Raw genomic sequence first — 14,791 nt, forward strand, 5'->3', positions numbered from 1 at the left:
TAAGCTTTTTTCAATGGGGCTGTACTCACACAGGCTCGTGTAGGCGCCGAACGCAGGTTGAGACGCAACATGCTGCATTTTTCATGCGTTCGGCGCCTACACGCACCTCTGTGAGTACAGCCCCATTGAAATAAGCTTAATGCGTCTATTCCTGCGCTCCCCTGCGGCATAAAGGTGATACATATATCCCTTTCTGAATTCCAACCTATTGGAAATATTTTTTGTGAAAATGTTTTTTTAGGAAAATGCAAAGTCCTTTCTTCAGCATGTTCTGGTAACACACTGTTACCAGAACACTCTGATTTATTTTATATCTGTGTTTTAATTGGCATTAAATCAGAAGTTCCTAAAATGACCTCAGGCACTATCATTTGTACCAGAGATGGAGCGACAAGAGCACAGAAGGGTCAATAAGCTAATTAGCAATAAACAGTTGTCATTGGGGGTTTTCATTTATCTAGGGGTCATGATATACTGTAGTGGTAAGTCTAAAGCAATGGGACTTGCTGTCATACGCTAAACAGTTGTGTATTTGATTCCCCTGTGCTTCTGTGTAGCCTGCAGGGATGTCTGTGCTGTTCACCTAAAAAAATGATGCGCAATTTTGCTCGCTTGTTGCCTGCGTGCCCCTCTGTAACTGCCTAATCTGTGATCCAAATGGAATGCGGGTTACTGTATCAGAATGTTGCATCTATAGGACAGAGTTGAGGTTTGAAGTGCACAGATAAATGGGCATGAAGAATAGTTCTTATGAATTCAAAGTGTGTAGGCAGTGCAACAGGTATGTCACAATTTGACAAAGGGCGCTGCCCGAAACATGTTGTGTACCTCTATCCCCAATAAAGAAGTTTTGCAGTCCAGTTACTGCCTTGGGTTTGTCCCACACCTTTACATATTTCTACAGATTGAGGTATATCACAATAGGCTAGTGCAAATGGCCTTGCAGATGTCACTGTGACCATATACATTATTAATACAGGTATGAGACCTGTTAACCAGAATACTCAGGACCTGGTGTTTTCTGGATGAGGGGTCTTTTTGTAATTTGGCTCTCCATACCTCCACTAAAAAAGAATTTAAACATTTCAACAAATAAACCCAATAGGATTGTTTTGCCTCCAGTAAGGATTCATTATATATTAGTTAGAATCAAGTACAAGGCACTGTTTTATAATTGCAGAGAAAAAGAAAATCATTTTTAAATATTTGGATTATTTGCTTAAAATGGACTCTATGGAGATGGCCTTTGGAGCTTTTTGAATAATGTTTTTCTGGGTAATGGATCCCATACCTGCACAAATTGGGTCACACCAATTACACAATGATGATAGAAGGGCAGAAACTGGTGCACTGCCACTGATACCGATGCTCTTAGAGTTCCAAAGTGCAAAGCAAGGGCTCTGTGCACCCTACCTTCCTGTTGATAAATGAGTCCTAATGTTTCACTACTATTGCTCATGAAAGGTCTCTTCCCTTTTATTTTATTTGTAATTAACAGCTTATTAAATGTGACAGGTTTTACAATGAAGGGAGGAAATAAGTACAGGAGGAAAGAAAGGAGATTGAGAAAGTAAGTAAGTGGGGGCAATTTTTTATAATGATAATTTGATATCCCGTGGAGATCAAATGGAGATAAATGCAGATATGGGTCAATCTGCCAGTAGAAAGCACTGCAATAATTAAAAATAACAACAAATCTAAGAAAAGGCAGGTGTGAATATTCTCTACCTTAATATAGCACTGTCTGCATGTGTCAGTGTTTTTCAACGGGGACAGGCCTGAAACATCAAGTAAGTGTCCTCTGTACTTCCCCTTACCCACTCTCTTAAAGGGGTTATTCTGAAAAAACTTCAATTGGTTTTCATTTTTTATTATATGTGTTTTTTGAGATATTTAGTTTTTTATTCAGAAGCTCTCCAGTTTTCTATTTCAGAAATCTGTTTGTTAGGGTTAAAAATTACCCTAGCAACCATGCACATATTTGAATAAGAGACTCGAATATGATCAGGAAAGGGTCTTAAAAGAAAAATGAGCAATAAAAAGTAGCAATAACTATAAATTTGTAGCAGAGCATTCGTTTTTTTTTTTTTTAGATGGGGTCAGTGATCCCCATTTACAAACTGGAAAGAGTCAGAAGAATAAAATAATAATTATTAAAAAATAATTCAAAAACAATAAATGATGAAAATCAATTGAAAATTTGCTTAGAATTGGTCATTCAATGTCATGCTAAAAGTTAACAGGTAAACTACCCTTTTAATTGAGCCAATCAGAGGCACAAGTTAAGGAGTTGCCATAGGCTCAAGGTATAACAGAGCCTTATGATAAGCAATATGGACAGGCTTCCTAGTGCAGACAGCACTGCAATCTGAACTTTGCACCAGATTTGTAATGTGCCGCACAAAGCACAGCAATACTCCATGCACACATGTTGTAACTAAACACTAAGGCATAATTTTGCACCCCCTAGTGCTCTTGCTCTCAGGACATAAATAAATGAGGCCTACTTTGTTTCTCCCTAATACCTCAAGCAGTGGGCATTCATGTAGTAAACAACTAGAGCTAAAACAACTGATCCATTGTGAAAGAAATGCTTTCTAAATTATCTTGGCCAAATTTTTTTTTCACTAGGATACAGTTGTAGCAGTTTTGTACCAGTTGAGGCATAGCAACAGAATGCTACCTTTTGATTGGTCATGGGCAGCTGAACTAATGAAAACAAATGTCTTATTGGTTGCTATTGGTTACTGTACCATGTACTGTACAACATTGCCGGTGTGCTTGTTACTAGGAGCATAACGGTGCAGCATAGGGAAAGAGTGTAATACAGAGCTTTGTACATCTTAGCACTATATACAATTATACATTGTAATTAGAAATCACAAATGCCAAATGAAGTTTTAGTTTCAGCAGCCATTACTCAACAAAACACAATTACATGACTGTATTCTATTTAAATGGGGTAATTGATGCTCACTGATATAGATGCTTACATATTAAACTAGGATAATACATGGTTGAACAGCAGGTATAACTTATAGTGCATGGAATTATATTTGTGTCAGTAAAATGCATGTAATTCCCCTTAGAAATGCAGGTGAGCTTGCCTCTATTCTATTGTAGGTACCAGTAAAAGCCAGACTTTCCTTGCTTACATTCTAACAAATCCACTCGTTTATTAAAAAAAAAAAAAAATTGTTTAATCGGAGTTAAGACATATGAAACGGCAGTTTTTTTTATCTCAAGCATTTCTTGGTCTCCTCTTGAAAGACCATTTTAGGGAATCAGAGATTGCTGCAGCAACCAGTACAATAGAAGACTGTTTCCATTCGTGTTAGTTATAGATGTCTTAAACTTTGCAATGGAATAAATGGCTTTTTATAAATATTATACAGGATCTGGAATACCCAAGACATGAGGTTTTCCAGAGAGGGGATCTTTCTGCAATTTGGATATCCATACCTTAAGTCTGCAACAAATCATTTAAACATTAAATAAACAAAATGAAATTGTTTTGCCAACAATGTGGATTCATGCAGTTTAGTTACCATCATATGCAAGGTAATTTTATTAATTAAGTGCAAAATTGTAAAAAATACAGATTTTTTAATAATTACAATTATTTGCTTAAAATTAGGGATGCACCGAATCCACTATTTTGGATTCGGACAAACCCCCACATCCTTTGCGAAAGATTCGGCCGAATACTGAACCAAATCTGATTCCTAATTTGCATATAAAAATTAAGGGTGGGAAGGGGAAAACATTTTTACTTCCTTGTTTTTTGACAAAAAGTCACACGATTTCCCTCCCCTAATTTGCATATGCAAATTAGGATTTAGAATTGGTTTGGCCGGGCAGAAGGATTCGGCCCAATCCATCTGAAAAAGGCAGACTCCCAAACCAAATCTTGGATTCTGTGCATCCCTACTTAAAATGGATAAGGGATCCCATATCTATGTTAGGTTTTGACACGTTTGTTTATGGTGTCACATAAATGTACAGTCATATGAAAAAGATTGGGAACCCCTCTCATCCTGCATAATAATTTACTTCACTTTCAACAAAAAAGAAAACAGTGGTATTTCTTTCATTTCCCAGGAATATCTGAGTACTGGGGTGTTTTCTGAAGAAAGATTTTTAGTGAAGCAGTATTCAGTTGTATGAAAGTAATCAAATGTGAAAAATTGGCTGTGCAAAAATGTAGGTACCCTTGTAATTTTGCTAATTTGAATGCATGTAACTGCTCAATACTGATTACTGGCAACACAAAATTGGTTGAATTAGCTCGTTAAGCCTTGAACTTTATAGGCAGGTGTGTCCAATCATGAGAAAAGGTATTTAAGGTGACCAATTGCAAGTTGTGCTTCTGTTTGACTCTCCTCTAAAGAGTGACAGCATGGGATCCTCAAAGCAACTCTCTAAGGGCTCTTACACATGAGCGTTCCGACCTGCGCTCCCCTGCGTTCCGTTTTTTGGCGTTCAGCCGCAGGGGAGCGCAGGAATAGACGCAAGTCATTATTTGAAATGGGGCTGTACTCACTCAGGCGCGTGTAGGCGCCGAACACAGGTTCAGACGCAACATGCTGCATTTTTCCTGCGTTCGGCGCCTACACGCGCCTGAGTGAGTACAGCCCCATTTCAAATAATGACTTGCGTCTATTCCTGCGCTCCCCTGCGGCTGAACGCCAAAAAACGGAACGCAGGGGAGCGCAGGTCGGAACGCTCATGTGTAAGAGCCCTAAAGATCTGAAAACAAAGATTGTTCAGTATTATGGTTTAGGGGAAGGCTACAAAAAGCTATCTCAGAGGTTTAAACTGGAATGTAATCAGAGGTTTAAACAGGAATGTAATCAGGAAATGGAAGGCTACAAGCACAGTTGCTGTAAAACCCAGGTCTGGCAGGCCAAGAAAAATACAGGAGTGGTAAATGCAGAGATGCGGAGAATGGTTGCAGACAACCCAAAGATCACCTCCAAAGACCTGCAAGAAAAACACCTGCTACCTACTGTCAAATTTGGTGGAGGTTCCATCATGCTGTGGGGCTGTGTGGCTAGTTCAGGGACTGGGGCCCTTGTTAAAGTCGAGGGTCGGATGAATTCATCCCATTATCAACAAATTGGCACAAGCCCTTGATACTTATACAGAAAATCAACAATTTTATCTCATATTTTCTTTGTAAAATGTTAGCTACCTTTTATTTTACATCTGGTTCAGCTCTGAATTATACACCTTGATACAAGGATTAGTCTGTTTATTCACTGCACACGTGTATTTGCATTGTGACAGTTACAGATTATTGGGCACATTCTATGTTTCACAAAGCACAATAGACTAATTCAGTAATTCTTAATCTATGTATCAGGACCCAAAATTAAGTCTGCATGCCAACTGGGTGGGTTTCCATAATCCTTTTAATTAACAGAAATGCCCTGCTATAGACGATAGTAACTAAATTGAAGGCATAAATAGATGTAAATTAATTCTTGGGTAGCAAAGATGACTTCACTTAATTTGCCGGTTGTGTGTTTTACCCTCTTATTACTGTCTCTTTACACTGCACAGTTACTGTATAGCTGCGCAGTTAATAAATGTCTTAATCCTCCCACCCTTAAATAACAGCAATGAATTTGTATGCTAGATTGTATGAGTGCAGGGGCACACACTTTTGCTGGGATTCACAGGTTTTCCATGGGTTACACACAAGGGCTTTTTTACATGCAGTTGGTATTTATTATGGTGTGTTCTCAGAGATCAGAGAATGCAGGACCTTTGTTATTGATTTCTGCTGTTCACTGCATTGGAGGGCTGAGATCTAGCAGCACTTGAGCAACGAATCACACTTTTACTGCCCATAACATCAGCCGGGGATCAAAAAGTGGGAGGGATAGAGAAAATTTAAAAGCACCCTGTTCAGTGTCAGTGCCATCATCTACTAGACCTGAGTGAGAAAAGAAGTGGAGTTTCAGAACCATGGATAGCAAGATTGTCCTCTTCAAGCTGCTATGTGCCAGTCTGCTCATCGCCTGCCTGTGCAATGCCCAGTCCTCCAGGGAGATTTCTGCAGAAGAGTTTGATGGCAACAAATCACCCTCTTCTTCCGAAAGAGAGTTGGTAGGTATTTTAGTTCCCTTTTCTGTAGTTTGTCACATGAAAATATGAATAGCTTCAGTACACTTGTGGCTATTGTGCATTCACATCTTAATAAAAACAAATCTAATGACATTAATAACTCATTAATTAAAGCAAAATCAATCACTGCTGAAATGATTGTAATTATTATTATAGCAACCACTGCATTTTGTAGTATATTGTATAGTATCTCTCCCTCTGTTCTGTTTCTGAGTTTTCAGGTAATTCCACAGTTAATATTTCTCCTGTCATGTATAGAATACAGAAACTGTTGCACTATATATTATTTGCTAGGGGTAATAAAAATGTGTTTAAAATTAGAGTAAATTAAGATTTTTTTTTATTGTGCTTCGATTCAGGTTGAAGCAATGGAGGAGCTGTTGGGAAAATTTCAGGACAGGTATCCAAGCTATCAAAAGAAAGCTCAGATACCACTGGTAAGAGCAACATTTTGTGCTACACTATGGCTTTCTTTGTGTGTGACTGTGTTTTGATGTGCGTGTCTACATGATTTGAATGATTTTAAGAATAAAAATTTCTTGTAACAGTCTGATTTAGTTATTATTTTTTCTATAATTATATTCATAAAGTAAAAACCATAGATGGTCAAAATGTGATTTTCATATGAATATCAGTTAATACATCAAAAGGTTTTCATGTTGAAATGAATTTTTCCTACAACATGCTGATATCTAAGTTACAAAGAAGACATCAAAGCTCAATTTTAATGTTCAAAACTTTATTAATAGATATTTTAAAGGAACAATTTTTAAACACATTAGTTTGAGAATTGCATTTCTGCTCTGGTCCAGGTTAATTTCTAACATTCCTAGTACTGGTTAATCTTTAAAAAATGCATTCAAGGAGATGCATTCTCATGTACGTCTAATGTGACCACTGGTTGCTCTGTTCAGATATAAACGTTATACCTCAATCGTATTTATTTAGTGTGCATGTTGTAAAGTGGCTTCTGACTCCTTTTCTTTTTCCCTATTCAGTGTGACATTGGCGAGAGATGTGCAGTGAAACAAGGACCTAGAATTGGCAAACTCTGTGACTGCACCCGTGGATCATCTTGCAACTCTTTCCTGCTGAAGTGCATATGAATGTGAGTTTGTCTTGACCATGCATCCCCTAGCAGCACCAAGGAAGAGATCAGCAGCCAACTTGTCTGCTTATAAAAGCCCACGCCTGTCATTTCTAGGGTATCCAGAGATACAGATTCAATGGTCATTCCATGTCCACAGTTTTTCTCATTATTTGGAATTGCTAATAAATATCTCATGCATTTTCTGGTTTCAATTGAATGCATTTTCTTTACACGTTGGAATGGTGGAATGTATGTAATTGTAGATTTTCGCTACTGCACATCATGTGTAGGAAATATTTCTCCTGCTCAAATACAAATATGCAAATAAACAATGTATAACTAATGCTTGTTTTTTTTTGTTATATGCAACTGTATTTAAATCCTTTCAGACTTAATTGTTTGTCTACTAAGGTTATAAGAACATTTAGAATGACCGCATGATTCTATGATATACTAATTAAACATTCAGTAAAAAGCTTTACATGAAATATGCACCTAAATGCAGTTGCTGCTCAATGGAGAGGATTATTAACCAATGATAATGATGTCTGTGTGGTTCTTTTTCTCGAACCTATCGCCCCTTGCTTAATGTTTGATGCATCATATATATTTTAACAGTACTGTATAAACAGCCCCTTGCTTAATGTTTGATGCATCATATACATTTTAACCGTACTGTATAAATATGTTTCTGTCCTTGTCCCCCCCAAAAATCAAAAACTTATTCTGTCCCTTGAACGCTCTAAAACCATATTTCGAACAGAGCATTTAACAAAATATGAACACAACCAAGTAAAAGAACTCTTAGGGGAATACTCGTGATAATAAATACTCGTGGAGTGTGGCTTTACCACATTTTCTCTGTCTGCTACAGTTTTTTCTCCCATTGTATTTTTAACATCTTCCCTTCACCACACTACACAAATGTTTTGCTAAAATTGCAGATACAAGGCTATTGGGGTCAGATCTTTGTTCGTTGGTACATAAAGCTGTAAAGCTTAATCTGTATAAAGGCTTCAAACTCCTTGAAAAGTTACTGGTACAAGCAGCTCTGTAAAACAAAAACTTAATATGGAAGGATACACATTGATAATAATATATACTGTAATGTATCAGATATATTATATCATCTGAATTTAATAAAGCAGAATTAAATATAGTTACAGGTAGGGTAAAGCAAATGCTTTTAAAGGAAAAACATTTGGGAATCTTATGAAAGTTTATAGTGGTGCAAGCAGCTCTGTAAAAAAAAGCACATATATGGAAGGATACACATTGATAATAATATATCCTGTAATGTATCAGATATATTATATCATCTGAATTTAATAAAGAGGAATTAAATATATTTACAGGTAGGGAAAAGCAATACTTTTAAAGAAAAACATTTGGGAACCTTATGAAAGTTTATGTTTGCTTTATTATACTATTATTATTAAAATGATTTATATAGTCCCATCCCAAAATGGTGAGGGAGAGTTCAACATAGCAAAATCTTGAAAGGTGCTTGGGGTGTGGGAATGAAAGACAAATTGGTGGCAAAAGTGGGAGTATAGTTTATGGCTATGAAGAGAGGCTTATAAGAAAGGGGGTGTAGTTCTTAGGGTTAGTAGATATTGTTGGATGTGGTATTGGGTGAAATAGCAAAAAGGGATGAGATATGTCAATTTGAAGGGATAAGGGGCTATTAGAAAAGTGGTTAATGAGATGGCAGGCAAGTGAGGAATGAGTGGAGTAGGGTAGGGATAAAATAGAAGGGGCAGAGGCAAAGAGGTGTAAGAGTGATGATAAAAAGGTAGGTGTGGAGGAGAGAAGAGCACATAAAGAGAAATGTAGGCATCAGGGGAGATACAAAAGACAATGGGAAATAGAAAGTGAAGGAATCGTTTTAAGGGTTGAAAAAAGGAAGAGAATAGTCTCTAAGAGAAGATATTGAAGAAGAAGAGGGGCTGTGAGGTAGGAGATAAGAGAGAGAAATGTATTGAGATTTAAAAAGACAAGCAAAGCTACTTCACTGGAAGGCTCAAGTTTGCACAGTGATGCTGCCAAGAATAAAGAGAACAATGCTCCAATTACTTATGCCCCTGAAGAAGCCGGGCTTCCGGTGAAACGCGTTGGGTGGCATAGGTGGACAGTGGGAGACCAGCTCACATCTGCTCCCTACGTAGCTAGGCAGAATCACTCTGGGTAACTTATGGAAGGGTGGTTTGGGAGGGCTGGTTGTGCTAATGACTAGTTTGTGACGTTTGGCTACTAAAAGGCACATTTATTCTTTGGCTAAAAGGAAAAGCCATCATTTTGTGGTTTTTTGGAATTAACTATTAATAACCAGAATTTATACTGGGCGTCTCACTATCTGTTTATATATAGATAAGAGCAGGGGAATAATTTATATATACCCCATCACTGATTATATCTGCAGAGATAGTGGCTGATTGGATATCAGTGCACTATTTCCCCACTGGTCCATCCTATGTGTTTTTAATTTATATGTATTTTTATGGACATTGTCCAGCTTCATTAAGGGGGATACCCAATGATGTGTTTGTGTAGCGTGATCTTTTAAGTGAGATTAATAAAAGTTGAGTTTTAAATTAACAAATTACATCAGCACCTGAACTAGTTAACTGGAGGATTGCAGGAGGGATGCAATAGCAATTTTGTGTTCCACCATGTATTTCCTCAATAGATATATATGAATGCTCCAATTACACAAGATAAAGGGCAGTTATATATTGCTGTCGATTTACTTCTACCAGATTTACTATGACCTGGATGAATGAAAACCTTCATATGCAGTTATATTAGTTTCCCATATAGCTAATACAACTCCATGGGGCAAATTCACTAAGATGCGAAGTTGTGCCAGGCACAACTTCGCCGCACTTCGCTGTACTTCGCCGCACTTTGCCAGGCGTAGTTTCGCCAGCGCTTCGCAAATTCACTAAAATCCAAAGTTGCGCACAGGGGTAGCATAAGGTTGCGGAGTTGCGCTAGCGTTGTTTCGTTATATAAAGCAAAGTTGCGCTAGCGAAGGCTAATTTGCATACGGCGCGAAATTCAAATTTCAATGGAGGAACACGTATCTGCACTACAAATGCCTAGAAAACCTTCAAATCTGCAAATAAAAAATTTATTTTGCCCTACACATGTGCCCACTGTCTAGGTAAGTTGCCATGAGTCAGGAAATGTAGGGGGGAGGAAGGGGAGCCCCAAAAAAATTTCGATCTTTTTCAGCCTATCAGCCATCACACGCCAGCGTTTTTTGGGACTTAGAAAAAATTTTGACTTTTTTTGAAACAATCCCTATCTACTCTATTGTGCTTCGCCAGGTCTGAGGTGGCGAAGGAAGTCTAGCGTAAAAAACTGCGAAAGTTAGTGAATTTGCGTAGTTTCGTCGCTAGCGAAGATTCGCCTGGCGTAAGGTTGCGAAGTAACACTAGCGAAACTACGCCAGCGTTCGTTAGTGAATTTGCGCAGTAGCGAAAATGCCCAACGCTAGCGAATTAACGCTAGCGTTCGGCGATTCGCACGTTAGTGAATTTGCCCCCATGTGTTTATCCAGTTTTTTTATATTGCAATATATTGTTCAACAGTGTCAAATAAATACCTGGCCTGTAACAATTATTAGACAATTTCATTCCTTTATAAAGGGAATAGATTTTACCTGCAGCTGGACCAACCAGTTTCTGCTTTTATGTGCTTTTGTTTACTACAGATTTCCTTTACAGTTTTTTTTCAGTGACAGCTGTAGAGCTTGATGAATAAAATATTTTTTTAGTAGACTTAAGGTATGATGATCCAAATTATGGATAGACCATTTATCTGGTAAACCCAAGTCCCAAGCATTCTGGATTACAGGTCCCAATATATAATATATATAAAACCGCACTCCAAGGTCTTCGTTAGGTGAACAAAATAAAGTGATTTATTTCTCAACGTTTTGGGTCCATCAATTGGGACGTCATCAGGATGCGAATCATTACACACATCCTGATGACGTCCCAAGTGATGGAGCCGAAACGTTGAGAAATAAATCACTTTATTATTTTCACCGAATGAAGTCCTTGGAGTGCGTTTTTTTGGTAATATATATATATATATATATATATATATATATATATATATATATATATATATATATATATATATATATATATATAATCAAAAGGGAAACTGCACCAACAGGGTTTTATATGAAATAAACAAAAACAGGATTTTTTGATACTCACCGTTAAATCTGTTTCTCTGTAGTCGATAAGGGGGACACAGGGACAGATGGGGTTAAGCTCCACCCTCTAGGAGGCAGGACACTTAGAATAAAAAAGAAAGGGGCGTGCCAAGACCATGGCTTAACCCAACCTAGTAATAAACCATTCAGTTAGTACCAAAGCGACTGCTAAAGATAAACAAGAAACTGCAGAACTGGTAAACAGGAAAACATTTCACTTGCGGACCAATAGATCCAACTCGCTGAAGGGCGGGAAGCCCTGTGTCCCCCTTATCGACTACAGAGAAACAGATTTAACGGTGAGTATCAAAAAATCCTGTTTTCTCTGTCGTCTCAAGGGGGACACAGGGACAGATGGGGACTTAACAAAGCAGCCCCAACAAAAGAAGCAGGGAGGGAGCGAGACAATGACACATTATTGCACCACAGAGTGCAACACCTTACGACCAAAGGAGGCTTCGGCCGAGGAAAACGTGTCGAGACAATAGAATTTTGTAAATGTGTGGACAGAAGACCAGGTAGCCGCTCTGCAGATCTGGTCCAAAGAGGCCGAGTTGCGCCATGCCCAGGAAGCTCCCACTGATCTTGTAGAGTGGGCTCGAACACCTTCTGGGGGCGACTTACCTTTGGCTAAATAGGCCCTCGCGATGGTTTCCCGGAGCCATCGGGCAATAGAAGACTTGGACGCAGCCAAGCCCCTCCGAGTCCCTGTGGGCAGAACGAACAGGGACTGTGAACGGCGGAAGGACTTGGATCTGTCCAGATACCACCGGAGCGCTCTGACTACATCCAAACCATGAAGTCTTCGTTCCTTGTCATTCTTGGGATCCGGACACAGGGACGGTACCACAATCTCCTGGTTGATGTGAAAGGACGTCACCACCTTGGGTAGGAATGACGGAACCGTGCGGAGTACGGCCTTGTCTCTGTGGAAAACAAGGAAAGGCGGATCACAGGATAGTGCGCAGAGCTCCGAAACTCGTCTCGCAGAAGAGATCGCCACAAGAAAAACCACCTTCCGAGTGAGCCAGTCATCGGAAACTGATGCTAGAGGTTCAAAGGGAAGATCTAAGAGAGCATCCAGAACAATATTGAGATCCCAACTCGGAGTCGGAGGGCGGAAAGGAGGGGCGACATGAGCCACTCCTTGGAGAAAAGTACGGACTGAGTCATCCAAGGCCAAACGGGATTGAAGCAACACCGAGAGAGCTGACACCTGTACCTTCAAGGAGCTGAGTTTCAGGCCCAACTGCAAACCCCTTTGAAGGAAGGACAAAACTCGAGGGATGACACAGTCCATGAAGGAAGAATCAGCACAGGGGACGGCGGTTTCCCTGCACCAGGTCCAGTAGTTACGCCAAACTCTGTGATAGGCCTTGGAAGAAGTAGCCTTGCGGGACTTCAACATGGTGATGATAACATCTTCCGCTATCCCCTTTCGTCTCCAGATGGCGGCCTCAACAGCCATCCCGTCAAAGCGAAGAGGCCCGGATTGTGATGAGCAATGGGGCCTTGAAGAAGCAGGTCGGTCCGCGGGACCAGTCGCAGAGGTTGTGCGACGGACATCTCCTGAAGATCCGAGAACCAAGTTCTCCGGGGCCAAAAAGGGGCTATCACGATCGCGGTGACGTGAGACTGCCTGATCTTTTTTAGCACCCGAGGAAGCATGGGAAGAGGAGGGAAGACGTAGGCGAGGTCGAAGTGCCAGGTCTGTGTCATGGCATCTATGCCCACTGCCAGAGGATCGCGTGAGCGAGCGAAGAAGTTGGGCACCTTGCGATTGACTCTGGACGCCATTAAATCGATCTCGGGAACCCCCCAATGACGGACGATCTCCGCAAATGTTTCCGGGTGAAGCTCCCACTCTCCTGGATCTAGGAGGTGCCGACTGAGAAAATCGGCCCTGGTGTTGTCCACTCCCGGGATGTGAATGGCGGAAAGCCTTACGGAACTGGCCTCCGCCCAGAGTAGAATCTGTTGCACTTCTGCCAAGGCGGCCTTGCTGCGGGTTCCACCCTGTCTGTTGATGTATGCGACGGTTGTGGAATTGTCGCTCTGCACCCGAACAGCCTGGGCCTGGAGGATGTGTGACCAGTGTCGGAGAGAGAGTTTTACCGCCCTTAGCTCCAGTATGTTGATGGAGAGTTTGGACTCCTCGGGAGACCAAAGACCTTGTGCGGACCGACTGTCCCACGTTGCTCCCCAGCCCTGAAGGCTGGCATCCGTGGTTATCACTAGCCAATCCGGAGTCGCCCAGGACTGTCCCTCTGACAGGCTGGATGGTCTGAGCCACCAAAGGAGAGACTCCCGTGTCGAGCTGAGAAGTGAGATTCTCTGCGATAAGGGTCCCCCTTTCCATGTGGTCAGAATGTTGGATTGAAGCGGACGAAGATGCAATTGTGCGAAGGGGACCGCTTCGATCGAAGAAACCATGAGTCCTAGAACCTTCATAAGTAGATGAATGGTGGGCCTGGAGGTCCGAAGTAAGAGTTGCACTTGAGTTCGGATCTTCTCCTGTTTCTCCGAGGGGAGACTCACTCTCTGCGTACGAGTGTTGAACTCGAGACCCAGAAAAGTCATCCTGTGACTGGGAATGAGATTGGACTTCTTCCAATTGATGGTCCATCCGAAGTCCTGTAGTAGAGAAACGGCCTTCTGAAGATCCTGTTCGCTCTTGTCTTTCGTCCTGGCCTTCAGGAGCAGATCGTCCAAGTAAGGCGTCGCCGATATGCCCTGGAGACGTAGGGCTGCTGCGGACACCGCCATGAGCTTGGTGAAGACCCTGGGGGCTGAGGAAAGACCGAAGGGGAGCGCCACAAATTGGTAATGTCGATTCTTGAAGGCGAACCGCAGGAACCGGTGATGAGGTGGCCAAATTGGTACGTGGAGGTAGGCATCCTTGATGTCCAAGGACATCATCCACTGATCTTGTTCCATCCCCCGTATCACAGAGCGAAGGGTTTCCATTTTGAATTTGACCGATCTGATGAATTTGTTGAGAAACTTGAGATCCAACACCGGTCGGAAGGAGCCGTCCCGTTTGGGACCAGAAACAAATTGGAGTAGAACCCTGAGAATGTCTCCGGAGGAGGCACTGGGATGATTACTCCACTTTGCTCCATCTTGTGGACACAGTCCAGGAAGGCTAGAGCCTTGGCCGAATTGGTAGGAAGTCTGGACATGAGGAACTTCCGAGGGGGGGAGAAGAGAAATCCAGATGATAACCCTCTGATATGATCTCGTTTACCCAGGCATCGGAGGAATGCTGGAGCCAGACCTCCCGGAATTGCAGTAGTCTGCCCCCTAAGGACTGCCGCGATTCCGGAGGGGGTGCCCCG

At 41.1% G+C, this 14,791-nt stretch overlaps 1 protein-coding gene across 1 annotated transcript; it reads left to right on the forward strand.

The window, feature by feature from the left end:
• Window positions 1-5,675: 5,675 nt before the first annotated feature.
• Window positions 5,676-7,565, forward strand: XB5738351.L (provisional ortholog of CART prepropeptide L homeolog). The gene is made up of 3 exons (XM_018253146.2): window positions 5,676-6,114; window positions 6,492-6,569; window positions 7,131-7,565. The coding sequence occupies exons 1-3, from the start codon at window positions 5,974-5,976 to the stop codon at window positions 7,236-7,238; spliced, it is 327 nt and encodes a 108-aa protein (XP_018108635.1). The 5' UTR covers window positions 5,676-5,973; the 3' UTR covers window positions 7,239-7,565.
• Window positions 7,566-14,791: the final 7,226 nt, after the last annotated feature.

The sequence above is a fragment of the Xenopus laevis genome, chromosome 3L (genome assembly GCF_017654675.1).
Source record: "Xenopus laevis strain J_2021 chromosome 3L, Xenopus_laevis_v10.1, whole genome shotgun sequence".
Taxonomy (NCBI): Eukaryota; Metazoa; Chordata; class Amphibia; order Anura; family Pipidae; genus Xenopus; species Xenopus laevis.

Bases quoted from the DNA above. Each gene is read 5' to 3' on its own strand.
- XB5738351.L (XM_018253146.2), top strand. From the start codon at position 5,974: ATGGATAGCAAGATTGTCCTCTTCAAGCTGCTATGTGCCAGTCTGCTC. The intron at 6,115-6,491 runs GTAGGTATTTTA...GCTTCGATTCAG, and splicing joins CTTCTTCCGAAAGAGAGTTG to GTTGAAGCAATGGAGGAGCT. The intron at 6,570-7,130 runs GTAAGAGCAACA...TTCCCTATTCAG, and splicing joins AGAAAGCTCAGATACCACTG to TGTGACATTGGCGAGAGATG.